This window comes from Phascolarctos cinereus, unplaced genomic scaffold, assembly GCF_003287225.1.
Source record: "Phascolarctos cinereus isolate Bilbo 61053 unplaced genomic scaffold, phaCin_HiC Scaffold_4;HRSCAF=312, whole genome shotgun sequence".
In the NCBI taxonomy this organism is placed as follows: domain Eukaryota; kingdom Metazoa; phylum Chordata; class Mammalia; order Diprotodontia; family Phascolarctidae; genus Phascolarctos; species Phascolarctos cinereus.
Window position 1 is genome coordinate 391,903,969 of NW_027555847.1, and position 20,935 is coordinate 391,924,903.

The following is a 20,935-nucleotide window of genomic DNA, read 5'->3' on the forward strand; positions in this document are numbered from 1 at the left end:
TCCTATACGCAAGGCAGAGAGCGGCTCCAGAGTGCATGGGATAAAGAACACAAAAGGTCCTTAATAATGGTGTGTGCAACTGAATATTAAGATTAAAATTATGTCCTCAGATCAAAGAGTTGATGTGCACCTAAACTAGTATAACTTACAGTTTCTGAACCTCAGGCCACAGAGTATTTTGTAAAAGATGGTCCTCGGTAGGGGGTTCTATCAAAAAAAAAAAGACACTTTGAATTAACTATTTTTTGCTTTTCTCTTAAAAAGTCAATTTGGCTCTTTATTACAACCAACAGCTACTGCATTAAGAATATTTTCCATTTCTTACCAATAAGTTTGAAGGATTGAAAGCAAATGTCCTGGTACTGACGACCAACACCAACAAATCTGTCTTCTTCTTCTTCAGCTGACTGAGAAGTTATGTCTCCTAATAAATACAAACATAGTCAAAGGTATTGACCTATCACCTCTTCATTTTCTCTCCTCAAATTTTTCAAAATCAAATGAGATAATGCACATAGTGAAGCTCTATGAAAATCGTAACCTTATGTGAATGGTAACTATCATTACTATTATTGAAAGGCAGTGTGGCGTAGTGAATAGAGAGCTGGTCTAGGAGTTGGCGTTCAAGTCCTGCCTCTGACATACACAGTCCTCTTTGATCCTGGACAATTTACTCTGCTTCACCTCTCAGTGCCCTGGGCAACTCTTAAAATTAAACTGCGCAACTTCACATATATAAACAATAATGTCAAACTGATTGCCTTCTCAAGGCATGGAAGGGAGAGAATTTGGAACTCAGAATTTTAAAAAAATGGTTTTACATGTAATGGGAAATACTTAACAAAACAAATAAAAATATATATAAAAAAAAGAACTAACTGCAGAACTGCCCATCTGCATTGGAAGAGAGAACTTTCTTACCAGGAGATCCCTACACACATGAAATCAAAAGTCCACATCAAAATAAAAATTATTACATTTTTTTCAAGTCTTCATCAAAATTCTTTCCACATAAAAGGCAAAAGTCACAAAGAGTTGCAAAGAATAACTGCATCAGGCCTACACTTTTTTTGATATCAGGCCTCCTCATTCATGCCAAGCAGGGTGATACTGAGGCTCAAAGGACGCCAAGATGTAGCCAATTAGTCATATTTTATCTAATGACTAAGTAATCCATGTCTTAAGAGCCTATGAGGAAGAAAGGGAGACTCATGGTAGTCTGTAGCTGTTCATCTTAAATCAATGAATCAATCAATAAACATTTATTAGAAACCTACTATGTCCTAGGCACTGCGTTAAGTGCTAGAGTATTGCAGTATTGGGGGGAAGGGTAAGAATAAGAGGTGATCTTGTTGTGCCACTCAGAATAAAGCTGGGAAATTGGAGAACTAAGTGAGAAAAAGATACAATTAGAGATGCAAAACTAAATACAGGAGGAATAGAGATAAATTTTGAACAATTGCTATTAAGAGGTAATATTGTAAAATTGTGAAGGAATGTGTCATGAAAATAAGTTGCAGTGTATAACATTATAAATGAGCAAAAAAGCTTTTGTTTAAAGAGCTTTCAGGTCAAACACAGACTCTACAATCCTTAAAGTGTCAGCACGAGCTATTGTTGAACTGATGACCTGTTCTGCAGAAGATAACATTGCAGGCAGAAGACTATTTATTACCTTTGTTTTATTACTAATCATTACCTTTGTTTGCCACAAAGGCTAACAGCACAGAAAAATAATTCTATCTCCTAACTTTTGAGAGAATTTTCAACTCCACTTTTAAACTGCCAGTAATATCAAATTATAACAGATGCCATTATGTCTTTACAGATGGAGTTTTCTCAGCTAAGAAAACAAAACCAACCCTAACATACAATATACTTCATCTGTGACAAAACTGAATTTTCCTGTTCAAAATTGCCTTCAGATGATTAACTCTTTTAAGAAAACTAAATCAATTAGTTCAAACAGGAATTTCTGTTATCACAGAAGTGATTTTGTCAGTATGGGAACTTGTACTAAAATAGACTTCAACCTATCTATCTTTCAGCTAAGTCTTAGGAAACTAACTACCTATGGTTCAGTAAGATTAAGGGACTAACCCATGGTCATAAAGCTAGTGAATGGCAAGCCCTCTATCCAAGAAAGGATATGGGGCCCCTCACATATTCACATAGGAAATGACATCTGATAACTTACATGTTATCAATGCCTTTAACAATGAATTTTAAAATGTATCCTGTTTTTATGGATTTCAAAATTTTAAGTTGCCTCAAGTTCTTTTTAGAAGTGCATAAATCCTAAATAAATAGTAAAAGTATATAGCTTAAATTTGAAATTATCCAAATAAAATTGATAAAATGACCACATTCTTTGACCCAGAGATTCCACTGGAAGGCATATACCTTAAAAGGAGGGTCACTGATAAAAAGAATGTCCCCCATATACACCAAAATACTTTTTTGTGGAATCACCAAATGGAATATTACTATGCTGTAAGAAACAATGAATATGACTACAGAGGTGCATGGAATGACCTCCATGAACTGATGAAGACTGAAGTAAGCAAAGCCAAGAAAACAAATACATAAACAGTGACTACAACAATGTAAATGCAGAAAAACAACCATCACAACACAACAGAAAATGAATGCTATAAAATTATGGAGGACAAGCTTGGACCCAAAGAAGAGATACTGAGAAGAGCTATGTACTGCCTTTGCAGAGGCAGAGGGTCCACATGTGTACAACACTGCATATACTGTCAGATTTTTTTCAATGTTTTGATTTTGATTTTTTTTCACTTCTTTTTGATTTTTTTAAGTCTTTGTTAAATGGGAAAAGGACCCACATGTACAAAAATATTCATAGAAGCTCTTTTTGTGGTGGCAAAGAATTAGAAATTAAGAGGATGCCCATCAATTGGGGAATGGCTGAACAAGCTGTGGTATATGAATATAATGGAATACTATCGTGCTATAAGAAATGATGAACAGGCTGACTTCAGAAAAACCTGGAAAGACTTGTATGGTCTGATGCTGAGTGAAGTGAGCACAACCAAGAGAATTGTACACAATAGCAGCCATGTTGTGCGACGACTAATATTGATAAACTTAACCCTTCTCAGCAATATAAGGATTTAAGACATCTCCAGAGGCCTCGTGGAAAATGCCATCCACATCCAAAGAAAGAACTATGGAAGTTAAATTGCTATCTTTTTTTTTCCTCTTCTTTTGAGGTTTATTTCCTCTTTCTGATGGTTTCTCCTACTGGTCTTAATTTTTACTTACAACATCACTAATGTGAAAATATGTTTAACAGGAATGTAAATGTATAGCCTATATCGGATTGTGCACCATCTTGGGGAGGGTGGTGGGGAGGAGGGGGGAGAAAAATTTTAAACTCAAAAGCATATGGAAGTGATTGTTGATAAATCAAAATAGATTAATAAAATAAATTTTAAAAAAAAGTCTTTGTTAAATGGGACAGCTCTATTGTTATACAGGAAGGATAGAGGTGATATAAAACAAAAGCTATCAATAAAAATTTATTTTTAAAAAAAGACAGCTCATGTTCCTGTTCTACAGCATTTTTGATTTATAAAGTATTTGCTTATAACAAACCTGTAAGAGAGTAGGAGTAGAAGCATCACTATCCCAATTCCACAGATGAGGACCTCAGATTTGTATAAGTTAACTGACTTGCCCATAGTCACACAGCATCAAAGCTGTGATTCAAACTTAGACTTTCTGACTTCAAGCCTAGGGCTCTTTCCACTAGATGATCCAGCCTTTCCACCGACTAAACCAGGTATCAAATGAAGTTGTATGTTTATTTACACCCTGCTACTAAATAAGTTATTTCCTAGAGCCTAACATAATGCCTTGTACATAGTATGCACATAACAAATATTTTTAACTGAGCTGATTTATTCAGAATATAGCTAGTCCTTAGCTAAGATTTTTAAATTTACCTTATTCATTGTTATCTCCCTCAGAGGGATGTATGGGTGGGCACTTCCAAAATGGCATACTTGATTTGTGAGAATGAATCTATAATATCAGTAATCAGGAAACTCACCAGATATTAAACAGAGAGGTTTATAAGTACAGTTACAGAGAGTAGTGTTAGTTAATAATTGCAGCTTCAGTGATTAAAAGTGCTAGAGACTTACCCTGAAAAACAGCTTTGTTGGAGAGTCCCAAAGCAGGCACTGTAGCACCTTCTGGAAGGTCATTCTCCTGCTAAAAAAAAAAATAAGATATCCAGATTTTAAGAAACATAAATTACTAAGAGGTAAAGATACTATACTAGCACTACAAAAAGGGTGAGAAGTAATAGGAAAATTAGTAGCCTGAAGTCACTTTGTTGACAGTTCAGCACAGGTCCTATAGAGTCACCAACCCCCTACTCTCTCCTCCAATAAGTGACATACCTCCTCCTTGACCCACCTACCCACCTCCCACAAGCATGTGATTGTCGTATAGGAAAATGACGCAGGAGAGATGTTCAAAAGGATAATGTAGGAGTGGGTGTCAGCAAGAAAATTCACATTATCTTAAGTTTTTTGATTTGTGCAAAGGTGATTGAACTATAATCATGTACAATATTTGGCCATGGGTATGAGAAAGGTGTGATATTAAATTTCACTGGTTTGTGCCTGTACTTCGCACGGAAGGGAAAAGAACTTTGGTTGGGAGAAGAACGTTTTATAGGCTATGATTGAAGGGGTTATGCTGTAAATTCTAACATTATACTATAAGGTCCTAGAGAGGCAGGTATTGTTGTTTTTATCTTGTTATCCCCAACACCTAGCCTTGTGTTCTGAATAAGGCATTCAGGTTTTGGAATCAGGAACTTTTAGGCTCAGATTCCTCCTTAGCCACTTAATAGTTGTCTGATTATGGGCAAACCATTTAACTTCTGCAATTACTATGTATTAAATATATTTAATTTATTAAAACCACATATTAACACCTCTTTGTGCCTCAGTGTCCTAACCTGTAAAATGAGGCGGTCTGATGCAATAACAACTAAGTACCCTAGAGCTGTAAATCTATGATCCAATGATCCAGAAGCCTCATAGCAGTGTTTGGCCCTCTCTCTACTCTCCATACAATCCAGCCGCTTGCCCAGCCCGTATTTTCCCTCTTCAACTATTTTTCCTACTCAAAATGATGAGGATAAGCTCAACACAGAAGGAGATGCATCTCTTTTCCTAATTCTTCCCCAGAGTATGCCAGAATCTCATTCTCCTCTCCTTTACCGTTTCACTGCTCAAAGTCTATGTAAAAGGCCAGGGAATTAAGGCAGCAATATGGTTTTTAACAGACATTTCCTTTAAAAAATATCTCTTGGGGTTACCTCTTTCTCTCTATTAACACACACATAAACCCACCGACCTACCCATGATACCTTTCTAGCAGGCCTCCCTTACTCTTAGTCTCTTTTTGTTCCAATTTCTTTACATGCTGTTTCTAACCTTGCTTTCCTAAAACACCTGCTTTTATCAAGTGCCTCCTCTGTTCAATGGCTCCCTAGCGTCACCGTACCAAATGCAAATTCCTCCCTCTGGCTTTTAAAATCTTACATAATTTGGCCTCCTATCCATTCCACTTCATCCTCACTACTTTAGTCAGCCAGTTCTATCCACTATCCCTCAAATGCGATAATTCTTACCTCTCTCTCTACAATTCCCTCTGGCTAGAAGGTCCTGCTTCCCTCCCTTCTACTTCTATAAATCATTGCTTCCTTCAAGGTCTAATTTATCTTCCTTCTCTTCCATGGAGTCTTCCCCCAACTTATTTCAGCCTACATTCTTCTTTCCCTTCTCTGAGTCCTTTTTGCACCCATAGTCAGTTCCATACACTTAACTATCCTGTAATTATTTCATACTACCCACTACTGTCTCTCCAGCAAGGCTATAATATTCTGGAGAGAAGGGTCCATATCTTTTATTTCTTGTGTATTTTGCACAATGCCAAACTCAAAGTAACCCTTGATAAATACTCATTGATAAAATATTGTACTTCATACAATGCAATAATGAGGTGAACTTATTCTGTTGTATATTAACCTGAAATTTGAATGCTGATTTAGATTCCTTCTACTTTCTTTGTAGACACAAACATTCTTATTCTTAAAACACATATATTTATAAGCCAGCAGGCCCACAATCATTTATGGCAAGTCAGCAGTACAGAAGTTGACTTTATTTTTCTTACAATTTGTACATAGTATGTATAGCTTGGAAGATAAGGAAATGGAGTAGAGCATTTCTTTAGGCCAGAATGATCAAGTTTAAAACTAAGATACTTCAGTCTATTAAAAATGATTTATACTTACACTAGAAAGTAGTTTCTTCACTGTGTGCCCAGTGATGTTACAGAAGTTCTCCACAAAGTTCCTTGGAGCTGAGAAGACTCGAAGCACTTTTTCATCTGCTCCAGACACAAACTGAAACCTACCAATCATCGCTAGACACTTCATGTCAAACCCATGTATCTGAGGCCTTGCAATTTCATGCCACGTTATCTAGTCACAAGATAGAAAAACAACCCAACACTACTTTAATCTAGTAAACTGTACATTTTGAACAGCGTTTTAGACTCAATGGGAAGAAATCATTTATATTCTTGGATTTTGCCCACAAAAGCTGAGGAAAAGCATTACTATAAAACTGAAGTAGTAGGAGAAAACCTGAGTGAGGTTAAGAAAAAAAATAGAGAGAAAACTTTTGAGATGACAGTGCTAAACATTCACATTATTAGCAGATGCCACTCTCCCCCACAGGAAATGTTTCCTACCTTCTGCAAGAAACCCTTCCTGGTCCCTCTTAATGTGAGTGCCAGAACTCTGTGATTATCGCCAGTAATTCCCGTGTATATATTGTTTGTACATGGTTGTTTCCACCTTGCCCCCCCCAACAGCCTGTGACAACCTGTGAGCTCCTTGAAGATGGGTACTGTTCTTTACCTTCCTCTGCATCTACAGCACCTACCACAGTGCCTGGAGGAGCAGATACTTAACAAATACTTCTTGACTTGACTTACCAACTTCCTGACCTATGAGGTACTGACATGAAATTCATTATTTAGATTCCCAGAAAAAGAACATTTAATTCCACAGGAAGATATGTTAAGTCTAAGAATAAAGCTAAATCTCTTATTTCAATGAGGTACACTCTCTAGCTTGTTTTTAGGGGGCAGCTAGGTGGCGCAGTGGATAGAGCGCCAGCCCTGGATTCAGGAGGACCTGAGTTCAAATCCAGCCTCAGACACATAACACTTACTAGCTCTGTGACCCTGGGCAAGTCACTTAACCACACTGCCTAGCAAAAACAAAAAACAAAAAAAAAAGGTTTTAAAACAACTTATTTATTTGCAGGTATTTGGGAGTTTGGGGAAACATTCTAATATTATTGATCTCATTCCCCTCCCTCCTGACTAATAAAGCAGGTGAAATAAATAGTACATAGTGGTAACTCAGTGAAAATTTATTGAAGATGCCTCACAATGGCTCCATTTATTATGTCCTCAAGAATTATTTCTGTTAACATTTCAAAGAAACTTATTTCAGCAAGAGAGAGGGAAAGCATTTATTTAGAATATTAAGACATCATCTGCCAAATGGAAGCCTTATGGGCAAAGTAATGAGTATACATAGTCCAGGCAAAAGAACTTCATTTGGTACGAAGGTCAGATATGACCCTATAAGAAACACAGAAATTTTTACATAATCTCTCATTTCTAGGTGCCATCTAAACTAGTAACTATTGAGGTCTACTCTTTTGAACCTTCACAATTTGTATAAATAACCTGATGCTCGGAGAATTAATATTTACCCATCAGCAGGTTATTATTACCAAATTGATAACCACAGAGATAATACTTCATCCATCCTACCAAGAATTACATTACCTAACCTACAGAGGTCATCCCCTTTGTGGAGCTTTAAGGAAATTATGAAAACTGTCATCACCACCACCCATAATACTCTTCTCTGACTACAGAAGGAACAAGCAGGTCCACAGGGAGAACTATGACAGTCTGTTGTCAGAGTCAACCCATAGAAAGGTGATGGGGCAGAAGCTGAATGCAGAATGCCATAGTCTGATGTTGATATAATTTTTCCTGCTCAAGAACAATGAAGAAAATTCTGCTCTCACTGGATCCAATTCCTCATTGTAAGCCGAAGTATCAGTCTCCCAGATGGGGACATGAACATGAATTAGATCTGACACTGGGATGTTTCACAGCTCTATGCTTAGATGCACCCAAAAATGCTGAGAGCACACCCGATACTGCCCTCCAGGTCTAGTCTGTAGCTACTCTACAAAATCCCAAAGATCAATACAGGTCTGGAGGAAAGCAGCCTGAGAAGCAAAGCTTTAGGGCACTTAGGTGGTGCAGTGGATGGAGTATTGCCCACACTTACTAGCTGTGTGACTCTGGTCAAGTCACTTAACCCCAACTGTGGAGGAGGAGGAGGAGGAGGAGGAGGAAAAAAGAAGACGAGGAGGAAAAGAAGAAGACGAGGAGGAAAGAAGAAGACGAAGAGAAGACGAAGATGAAGACGAAGACGAAGACGAAGACGAAGACGAAGACGAAGACGAAGAAGAAGAAGAAGAAGAAGAAGAAGAAGAAGAAGAAGAAGAAGAAGAAGAAGAAGAAAAGCTTCCCAAAGATGATAAAAAGAGACTAGGTAAAGGGGGGAGCTGGTGTGTCACAAATAACTCAAGGCCAGGAACAAGTTATAATTACAAAAGAGGAATATAGGCCTTTAGTATATGTGGCACAGACCAAGGTAATCAAATGCAGAAGCAAACTGTAAATTTATAGGTCATATGTTATCTACGTATACACACATATGGGTGGGTGGAGTGTATATAGCTATAAAACAAAATTTTTAAAGCTGATTTGGTTCCATTTGAGGACTATGTCATTTCTCACCTATACACAGGATTATTCAATCTTTCAACTTCTTCTATGACTCTACTGATATTACTTAGCATGTAAAATTCAGAAAAAAATTTACCTGTGAACCATTTTTTTTCCTCCATGGAGCAAAGAGCCGAGTTGTCTGGTCAGCACTCACAGTCATAAGAAATTCTCCTTCTGGATCCCACCTTAGATCCTGTACACTATTAAAGTGCCCAGAAATCACAACTCCTGGAGCCCATTCTTTCTGTACAGAAAAAGTACATAACATATAACATCACAAAGTGATAGCACTAGACTTTGCTAGAGGACTTTATGGCTTTTGGGGCACTTTCATTTATATATGAGTCTAGCAAAAATCCACTGAGGTAAGCAGGGAAGATGTTATCTATCCTCATTGTATAGATGAATAAATTGAGATTCAGTTCAATTAAGTAACATGGCTAGTAAGCAGAGTCAAGAGAGAAACAAGGTCCTCTTACTCTTAATCCAATACCCTTTCCACTATACTGACACCTCTCAAATGCAAAAAAAAGAAAAGTGAGTGAATGTGATAAAAACGAGTAAAACCACCAAAAGAAGTGATGTAACATAAGAGTGGCAAAAAGGGATTTGGAGAACCAAAGAGAATGGAAGCCACGTGTATGAAGTATGGCTATAAAGTACTGCCACTGATTTTCTAACAAACATGGGAGAGCTTAGACATCCACCTGAGTGTTGCGCCTTCCCCTCCTTTTCAAAGTAGTCACATTACAAAGTTAAATACTCTTATTCCAGTGATGTCGCTAGTAGCCAAAATCCTCTTCAAATTCCTTTTCTAGAACTGCTTCAGAACCAGTGGCACTTTTGAGAAAATGTTATCAATGGTGGTAAATCTCTATCCATTGAGGGTGGATTTAAAAAAAAAAATAAGTACAGAGTTGCTCAGTACCAAGTATGCTAAACAAGGCTGGGAATCAAGTGAGGTAACAATTTTTAATTTTAAAATGAGGTGTGACTATAAAGTAACAAAATGGATTTTATCACGTAACTTGACTCTAAAGGAAAACTTCAAAAGAAGACTTCCAAAACTGAGTTAAGCAATAGCACACATCATATGAGTAAGTACAAAGTCTTCCCTGATGGACTAACTTGGATAGATCAGTTCTAACTTGCCTGTTTAAAAAGCAGTCTCATTACTTTAAATTTCCTCTCATAACTATGCTATCTTCCCTTAAAGGCATAAAGGTGGTATTCAGTAAACTTTGCCTTTTGTCATTTACTGTTTCCAATCTTCCCACATAGTGCAGTGTTTCTCAAAGACTAACTGAAGGACAGCTCAAAAGGGGCACAGAAGGATTAGTAATAAAATTAAAGGCAATTGTTCAGTGAGAAAACTAGGAAACTTTTTAAAAAAACTATATACTATAATGGTTAACCTTGTGGACCAACATACGTGCAAAAGCTAAATATTTTATTTGCTGGAACTATTAATAGTATGCTTAAAGGTGAATGCAATGAAGAAAACAACCCAACACTTAAAATGTAGAAAGAGGGGAATACCCTTTTTTTCTAAGAGGTCAGACTTCAGTGAATCTCAACCATCTAAAATACAGAAAATACACTTTTTTAAAAGCCTCTAAGCCACAAAATATTACTATAAATTTACAAGTTATTGAATTTTAATTTTTGCAGTTTTAATAAGCACGGATATATTTAAGTTTCCTGACTAAAGCAAATTAAAAACTGAATACTCAAACAGGACAAGGGATGGCAGACAGCTAACACTTAAGGAAGAGAAACAAAAGCTTTGAAAAAGCAGACATGATGACTACAATAGCATAAGAATATGAGGTCACTTAGAGTGGCACAGATAGCCCTCTATTTCATAACAGCCTCTGAGAGCAGCACATATCATAGCACATTATGGTCACTAATGTTAATAATGATGGCCCTGAGTCAGAAACAAAAGGCTAAATTACATTGAACATTGCTGTTCAGTCGTGTCTGACTCTTCATGACCCCGTGGACCACAGCAAGCCAATACTGTCCACGGGGTTTTCTTGGCAAATTTACGGCAGTGGTTTGCCATTTCCTACACTAACTCATTTCACAGATAAGGAAACTGAGGCAAACAGGATTAAATGACTTGCCCAAGTCACAGAGCTAGTAAATGTCTGAGAACAGATATGAACTTGGGTCTTCCTGATTCCTGGCCCAGTGTGCTACCACACTGAGCCATTTAGCCGTCTTATGAACATATTCCACTTAAAAAGTTAGGGAAGGAAAGGAGTAGAATGTTTTTATAGAAACATTTCTATCAAATATGATTTTAAAATGTTTTAAGTATCTAACAACTCATTTTTATGGAATACCTCATTCCCCAATGATACCAGACAGTTAGTGTATATGCTAAAGCCAGTGTCTCACAACTAACAACTGTTGGGACACAAGTACAGCAATCAAACTGAGATTGTTGATTTTAAAAGACCCCTGTTTTCAAAAAGGGAAATTAAAAACAAAACAAAATCGAAAACCTCACTACTGAAATCAACTAAGGCTCCAAAAGAGCCTTACCAGAAACAACAAAAGAAAACCCTCTTACTGAACCAGCTGCATGTTGCTTCCAAAGGTGCAATGCTCCGTGGAAAGCATGGGCGAGGATCGTGGAGCCATCAGGGCTAAACTGACAGTCACAAAACCCCAGGGTGTTCCCACCCACTTCACCTACTCGGACCTAGGCAACCAATGAAAGAAAACAGCTGTAAGTAAATATCCCATACTTCACAATAAAAAAGCCCATTACAGTCAATTCCTTATTTGTGTAATTACTAAAAGGAAAAGTTTGCAGCTATGGCAATTCATTTTTAGAAATGTAAAAGTCGAATTTATAAAATAATAATTACTGTAAACTAAACAAATATTTAATTCCACCCAGAAGACATTTATTATACAAATGTAATGCGACTTAGCCAGGGCTGAGGATATAAAGAAAATATGAGACAACAGCTACTCTTAAGGCGTCTACAAGGAAGTAGAGGAGATGAAACATCTGTCTTTGTCTTTACCTGCTCCAGCCATACTCCTGACTCTTCATCAGGAGCCCAGAGAATCATGGTTTTATCCATTGAGGCAGACAACAATCTCATTGGCTGCTGAATCACATCACCTAAGAAGTAAAAAATACATTGTTGCCTCTAGAATACACGAGTTCTATTTGACATGAAATCGTATCAAGTGGTCTTTTAAGTTTAAATGCAGCCTATAAGCTGAGTTACTGCAAAGGGTCTATGACTTCCCACGAACCCCAAACATGGTCATTTTGATGCTTAGTTAGCTCCAGCAGCAGCATCACTCTAAATACTACATAAACATACATTATGTAGGTTGAATAAATACTATGCCTGGTTAGCAAATATGTGTGTTATTGTATTTCAAATGTATGTAGACATTGTGGTAAATAAAATACAAATTCACTTAAAAGCATTAATGAATTCATAGTAATTTTTGTCATTCACTATGCATTTTCTCAATCAATGGATAATCATGGTACCCCCTACTCTGGAATTATGAAGGGTCCTCAAATTTGAAAATACTAGGAACCACTGCCCTGGAGCCTAATATCTTAACATCACCAGTTTTTTAAATTGTTCTATACTCTGGCAAGTCTAATTAAAAACCCAATTTTCCAGAGATGTTACATCTAATATCCTTGACTATGTACTCCTTAGATATTGGCAAGCATCATTTTAATTGCTTCTCTTTGCTACTTTAGTTGTCCTGTGACATCTTCACTCCTCTAACCTTCTACTGCATCCCTTTTACCCACCCTGGGTTATTATCATGATTGACTGCCTCTAATCCAGTATCTGTGCTGCAAAATACAATGGGACAGTCTTCTAAACAAGCAGATCTGCCTGTGGTCTACAGACAAAACCTCATACAGAGATTACTGACCCACTCCTCATAGCAGCTATGCCAAAGCTGCTCATTTCTCCCTAACATAGCAATTCTCTCTCACGTGAAGAAAATTCCATCACATCTTGTGTCTCCAAGAATGACATCTAGTCTGAGCTACCTATATATTCTATTTTTCACCTTTACTTCTTGCTTCTATATCTATCCTGTCTCATAATTTCTTGCAGTCACATAAGAAACTGTCTTTCTTTAAAAGAATTTTTCCTGCATGTGCCAAAATACCTATAATACCACTTTTTGTGACAGAGAAGAGCTGGAAACAAGGTAGATGCCCACTGACTGGGGAATGGCTAAACAAATTGTAGTACATGAATGTCAAGGAGTATTACAGTGCTATTAAAAAAAATACGAATATGATGAATAAAGAAGCAAACACAGACTTATATGAACTGATGGCAAAGTGAAGTAAGGAGAACCAAGAAAACAATATATACATTGACCACAACACTGTAAACAGAAAGAACCACAGGGGGAAAAAGTGAATGCTCCAAAATCACAAAAATAAGCATGGCTGGAAAGAAGATACATGAGAAAATACTCCAAACATGCTCCTTTCAAAGGGGGAGGAAGTATGGCAATGTTAAGAAAAACAAAGTTTTTTGAAAAAACTTACTTAGAACAAAACAAAAAAAATTTTAAAAGAAAGAATTCCCTTCCTCTTGCCTTAATTCTACTATTTCTCACCTCCCTTGAGAATCTGTTTCTATACTCATTCTTTCCTCCTTTAACATCCTTACTCTCTTTCCTTGTCAATTTCCCTGTTGCCTTCATTCACACATCTCTTCCCTGAAAAAAAAAAGTCACTTAAATTGGCTGCCCTTCAAATTAGGATACTGTGCTATACCTATCTTTCATTGGCTTATTACTTTCATAGGTGATCCATAACCATTACTGCCAAAGTTTTCTGCCTTCTACCACCCTGAAAAAACCACCACTCACATTTCCACAGCACCTTACAATGTACAAAACACTTTCCTCACTACATTCTTGTGATGTGTGCAGTGCATTATGCACATCTTACAGATGAGCAAACTGAGGCTCAGACAAGCAAAGCCAAGTGCCATTTTAGTGCCTGAGCCAGATTCAAACCTAGGTCTCCTGATCCCAAAGCTTGCATTTGGTCCTACCACCAGAACTGTTTCTTTAACTCCAGCCTAGTTCCTGTCCCTATTACTCCAATGAATACTAACTACTGCATGAAGGCCATTTCTTTACCTTTCTACCATCCTAATGCCTTGGGAACCAAAGGACAAATAGACTCTTGTGAAGACAAATGAAGACATTGTCTTTTTACACATAAACAAACATCCATCCACTTCTATCCAGTGGGGCACTAATTTGGTCAGGAACATCAATGGTAAAACTTTAAAGTGATGGAAGCTATCACAGAAATGGCAGAGAACTAGATTTCAGCAAACCAGAAAAAGGGTTAAACTTCACTGTAACCCTGCAAATTACCCCAAAAAAGCCAGTGAGGTTTACGTTATCTTGGTACAAATGGGAAAAAAAAAAGAGGAAGGAAAGGGAAGATGATAGCTCTGAGTGAACTTTATCATCAGCAGAGATCTTGCCCACTAAACTATACCTTTCTTCCACCTTAAAAAAAAATGCAACCATAAGGTATAACCTTACATGACAAGAGGTAGTAATAGTCAATGTTGGAGGAAATGCAAGAAACAGGCACAATAACAATACTGTTGGGTAAAGCTATGGTTCAACCATTCTGGAGAGCAATTTGGAATTATTCAAAGAAAGTAACTAAAATATACATAACCTTTAACCCAGAGGTCCCATTCCTAGGCATATAACTCAAGGAAATCAATGATAAAAAGAGAGGTCCCACACATACCAAAATATTTATAGCAGCATTTTGTAATATCAAAGAACTGCAAGCAAAGTAAATGCTCGCTGACCAGGAAATAGCTAAATAAACTCTGGTACATGAATGTCATGGAAAATTATTGTGCTCTAAGATATGATGAATACAATGACTACATGAAGTATGAGACATATAAACTAATGAACTTATATGAACCAAGGCAAAGTGAATTAAATAGAACCAGGAAAATACCATACCCAATAACTACAACAAAGTAAAAGGAAAAAACATCAACAAGAAACTGAATGAAAGTATAATGACCCAGCCCAGGCTACAAAGAAAAGCTATAAGAATCTACCTCCCTCCTTTTTTTGCAGAAGTGGGGAAGTAGGAGCATGAAGCATTGCATTTAATGACAGGCTTAGTTAAGACACTGGTCTGTTTTGCTGAAAAATTTTTCTCCTTTTTAATTTTTGTTATAAAGGATGGCTCTCTAGAAGGGGGAGGGACAAATTTGGAAACAAAGATGATAAAAAAAATAGAAGATAGCAATAAAAATTTTAACTAAAAAATAAATATGGTTTTGGGTTAAAACCTATGCTGGGTAAACTTGAATGCTAGCCAGTGGGCATCTGAGGCCATCTGAGCAGTCAGTCATCCCAGAAATTATTTACTTGGAGAACTCTAATCCTATATCCATCATCTAATTTACTAATTCAGTGATTTGTATACTAGTTTGGTCAGAAGTCTTTGGGTCTCTGGCACTAGTTCATACTATCCACCTACCGATTTTTGTCTTATATCAACTGGTAATACAAATATTGAAAAAAAATGAAGCAATGGGAGAACCACTTGTTTTGCTGCTTTATGACTACAAAGAGATATATGTTTTGAAGAAGTTCAGACGCCCCAGAGTTTGTATTCCAAGGCAAAACGGAGTGTATTTTGGTCCACATAACAATGCAAGTTAGTTCAGTTATCCTCATATCCCAGTAAAGTTAATTATAAACTGAACTCTTATGTAAACCCCGCTTTCCCTGCACTGTATAATCAGAGTTGTGATCCCTAAAAAGAAATCAGAAACTCTTCAAAAGAATAAGTTGAACATTTGTTGATCAGCTCCATGGCATGCCAGAAATTACAGGTTTATACAACAAAAACTGTAGCTCTCATTTAGTAGTTCACATTTCTTTTCATTTGCCAACCCCTCCCCCCACCATGTTCTCCCACCATGGTTATCTTTCTGCAGAACAGACCATAGAAATTTTTCAAACATTAACAGATTCCTTGAGTCCACACTCTTAGCTCCCAGAGCCTTGTTTCTCCATTTCTCCTTTGGTATGATAGTTATAGTGTATAATACAGAACTGCTATGATATCACACAGCCAATAGGTATGATTATTTAACATGACTTCCAAAGTGAAAATTTATTAGATTGATTACCAATTACATATAAAGAATTAATTCTCTATTGTAACCATCTAGTCAGTTAAATATTTAGTAAACCTCCATTTATCTCTTTCCTACCTGTGCAAAATGAAGGCTGCCAATGAACAGCATTTACCCAGTTTTCATGACCAGCTAACACTGTCTCCAGAGTAACGGCATATGTTGCTTCAGCACCTACAACAAAAGGCAATGAAATTTGTAAAATCAGAAATTATGACATCTCAAAGGCGGGAAGGTCCTTAGAGAACATCTGGCCCAATAACTTCATTTCACAAATGAGGAAACTGGGATCCAGACAGGTGCATGGCTTGCCCAAGATGACACAGCTGCAGAGCCAGGACTAGAGTTCGGGTCTTGTCACTCCAACGCCAACACTCTTAGCACACACTGCTGCCCAAGCTCTTCCCCAGAGAATCAACAGAATGTTCAGAATTAACTCAGGTGTGCAAGCAATGTTAATGCTCAAGAAAAACAGGATATACAACTTTTAAGTAAATGTAAGACATTCTAAATGTTTTTTTCCTTTATCCATGCAATGGGACTTATGTAAGAGGAAAGTTCTAAAGACTTAGTTTTAAGCTTACCATGCTAAAACCAGCTTATTAATGAAATATAAAAATGAATGTATCAAATATTTCTTTAAGCCTTAAGACACCTGACATCCCAATGAAAATCTTTGTCCCAAAGTTCATGTGATTGGCTCAAGATCACAAGAACAGCAAGTGACAAAGACAATATGCAAAACTCAGGCTTTAGTACTGAGTGTTCCACACTTTTGAAAGTCTATACTTTGAAACCTTAAATCAAAAGAATTAATAAAAATCCCAAAAGAATACATATTTGTTAAATGTTAGATTGAATAAGTTTAGGGTATCTATAATTTAATATAAAGTGCCTTCTCCCCTCCTCCATTTATTTTAAAGCATGCTAACTACAGACTATAATAATGACAACTTAGAGTATATAGGTACTTTGCATGGGCAGTGAGGGTGAGATCAAGCACAGTGAGGCAGAACAAAGTAATAGTTACAAAACACTGCCAACAACGTATCCTGAAAGTGTTATCAAAAACAATAAAAAAAGAGCTCTCTGTTTTAATACTGTCATAGCAGCATTACATGTCATTTCAAAAAAGATGAAAATGGGGCAGCTAGGTGGCGCAGTGGATACAGCACTGGCCTTGGAGTCAGGAGGACCTGAGTTCAAATGTGGCCTCAGATGCATAACACGTACTAGCTGTGTGACTCTGGGCAAGTCACTTAATCCCAATAGCCTCGCCTAAAACAAAAGGTGAAAATAACCTAAATGTCCAGCGATAAGGTTATAGTTAAATAAACTGTGCTACATTAATGTGTAATGGAATATAATGGAATTAAGACCAACAAGTGTGAAAAACGCAAAAAAAACCTGGAAAAATCTTTACGAAATAATGCAAAGTGAAAAAGGCAGAGCCAGAAGAATGGAATATACATTATTAACATGTAAGGAAAAATAAATGAGAATGAAGGAAAAAGAATTGTGATGGGGACTTAAGTGACAGTATTATATTTCATGTATCAACACTAATTCAAATATAAGTAACTGTTAAATAAGTTTAGTTTGTTTGTATTGTCATTCAATGTTAAGTTTTTATTGCAACATAAAAATGTGAGAACTTCTTGCCTAAGAAGAATCAGAGTTCAAACACAATATTGTGTGTATTTAACCCTTTCATTATAGAATACTGTTATAATTGAACAATACTCATAAATATTAATTGCTAACTATAGGTTTCCTTAAGAAAGAGATATTCAAGTATATAATAATACTAATACACAGGCAGCAGTGTTTCCATGTTTTGTACATAGAAAAGCCTAATTTTATAGAACATATCTGAATACTGTGATTATTTTGTCCATTGTAAGTATGTGAGTACATGTATGTAGGAAGCATTGTGAGAAAATGAAGAGATATCAGGTTCTAGAAGTCAGAAGCCTTATTCAAGCCCTGCCTCTGACCCACGTTAGCTGTATGACTGTGGGCAAGTCACTTATCCCAGGTAATTCTTGAAGACTTTAAATTGTAAGTGACAATGTAGGTAGTGAGGGGCACTAGAAGAAGGAACTTCCTCACTAAACCTTTTCCACACCAATGAAATCACAGATTGTCCAAAAAAAATGCATTATTCACACCCTTGATATTTTTAAAAGTTTGAATGTGCCCCTAAATTAGTTTTCCCTTTAGAACTGCCAACTCACCAATGTTTAAAAAGCTACTTACAGCAATATTTTATATTGCACAATTTTTCTCGTAATATATTGTCACAATTTTGACCTTATATACTGCTATGCATTTATTCAAATCAAGTTCTATTCTATTTGGACCATATGGAAATATTTTACACCATCAAACATTTTACTTTCAAGGAAAATTATTTCAGATTAAGCATTATCATAAAAGGAAAACTTTATAAATTATTTGTTGATAGAGAATTGACAATTGTAGAGAAACAACCTTCAAATTACTCATTTAGTGAAAAGGCTAAATGAGCCACAGAGATAGGAGCAAACCAAGGATTTCTATATCCTAACAATTTTGTTACTACTCACTTTCATTTTTCAGAGTAAAAGTGTTTTCCTTCAGCTTTATATCATCATCTTCTTGAATTTCTAAGGATGTTGATTTTACATACAATTTCCAGACCCTTATCAAACAGTCTTGGGAACAGCTTGCTAAAAAAAGATCTTTTCCTAATGGAGAAAAATGATAAATTAATATCATGTTCTAAAAATTATTTAAAACAGTCTCTCTTTCTTCCACTTAGCACATTCTAGGATTCTGTTTATATGTTTCCTTCCCCAGCCTTACACTTAGAATGTTTTGAAAAACCTCCTACACAACACAGTGCTATATAATGTATGTAAAATGCCAGATTCTTACATTTAATCTGTTATGTTAGGGAATCAAAAAGTAACAGGGAAAATTGTTCACATAAAGGTTCAAAATAGATCTTTACAATCTCAAGAAGACAATTTTTTACATGGACATTTCTCAAAAAGTTGCTTTCCTACAGAATGCTAAGTTGCTTAAGTTTTCTAAGTCCTGTCAAACTGCTTTATTCTATCTACTCTTACTGACAGTCAAGAGAAAGGGTAATATAATAATAGCCAATATTATTGTTTAAAAAGATGAGAACCTTTTGTTCTAATAAGGAATAAAGAATGGGAGGTATAAGAGAAGTGAAATAAAAAGGGAAATAGTATATTTCTTTCCCAGAACCTTAGAGAGACATGACATATACTTGCTTCTATCACATAATATTTTGTCGAGTTTTATACTGACCAAAGGCTGCCCATTCAACTCCTCTTATCCAATCCTCGTGTCCAGAGAGCAAAAGCATTTTGTGAAACTAAACAAAACAAGATGACAAAATTTTTTTAGGTATTCAACATATCAACACACATCAAGAACCTAACTTATCCTCAAAAGTCCACACCGAAAGCCATCTCCTTTTCTGGACAGAGTACCAATTCTGCACAGAGTAATGTAAACTAGTCACATATCATTTAAATTCTCAATTAAATTGGGAATCAAAAGTTATCATATATAATACTTGGCTTACACCTACATAACTTTAGGCAGATCATTTAAATTTTTCATCCTTTCACCTCAATTTCCTTTAAAGGAAAAGAATCGTGCATTTATGATACATACTTACATTAGGGAAAGATAAGAATATACGCATGTATACATACATAGTTATCTAATCGGATAGATAACAATTACAACAGACTCTAAGAAGAAAAGACAACAAAAGAAAGAAAACAGTAGGCATTTCCAAGAGCAAGAGTGAAAAGTAATCATTACCTGATCATTCTGCTGTACATACAAATGGATTTTGCAGTCATCACTGCCACAAGCTAGAATCGGTACTAAAAAACAAGGTTAGAAAAATTTTTATGGCACAATTCAATTTGACTGAATAAGTATTTATTCATTGCCTTTTACATACAAGGTACTGGGCTAGGCTGTGGAGATACAAAGACAAAAAGAAAAATAATCACCAGGCACAAGGAGTTTATATTCTAAGAACAAAATGTTTTACGCTAAGATTTGGGTTGAATCTTATCACAGTAAGATAGAAGACAAAGCTAAATATTACTTAACAATTTCTTATTACCATATTCATAGACCTTTCACATTTCAGTATTACATTTCTTTTAGCTCCATGCTATCTAAGACTCAAAGAACAGTGATTAGTTTAATATTTACTGGAGCAATAATCTTTTGAAAGAATCTGTTTCATATCTCCATTTTTATTAAAAAGCATTACTGAAAATATCAATGATCACTCCTCAGTCTCTCATCCAAAACTTCATCACTGTGGCTATTAACACCCCCATAACCATATCCAAACTATGATATGTTTTCCTTCAGTTCAGACTTGGGGGAGGGAGGAGGAGGGGAAAGAAAAGGGAAGAACAGTAAAGAGAAGAACGGAAAGATGAAAGAAAACAGTTGACTAGTTGATACAGAATGAATTCTGAGATGAAATCATAACTCTTCAAATAACCACATGATTCAGCACAAATACGGTGACTGACTAGCAGAAATGAAAACCACCAAAGAAAAGTTTCTTCAGGTAAGAACTACAAGTTTGAACGCCCCTTTGGCTCAAAGAATGACTGTGACAAAAGGGCAAATGCTATATTGAGAAGTGAGGATGACCTGGATAGAGGCTTGGAAAAAAGTCCTTTAAGAAGGGAAGAAAGAACTGGGGATGGAAAGGAATG

General features: G+C 36.2%; 1 protein-coding gene across 1 annotated transcript in view; it reads right to left on the reverse strand.

The window, feature by feature from the left end:
* ELP2 (elongator acetyltransferase complex subunit 2) overlaps window positions 1-20,935 on the reverse strand; it is a 51,602-nt gene that overhangs the window by 17,016 nt on the left and 13,651 nt on the right. The window contains 11 exon segments of the mRNA XM_020985694.2: window positions 150-207; window positions 326-424; window positions 4,173-4,242; window positions 6,344-6,532; window positions 9,035-9,184; window positions 11,522-11,653; window positions 11,985-12,085; window positions 16,242-16,337; window positions 18,752-18,892; window positions 19,485-19,551; window positions 20,010-20,074. Of these exon segments, the coding sequence (XP_020841353.1) occupies window positions 150-207; window positions 326-424; window positions 4,173-4,242; window positions 6,344-6,532; window positions 9,035-9,184; window positions 11,522-11,653; window positions 11,985-12,085; window positions 16,242-16,337; window positions 18,752-18,892; window positions 19,485-19,551; window positions 20,010-20,074 (1,168 nt within the window).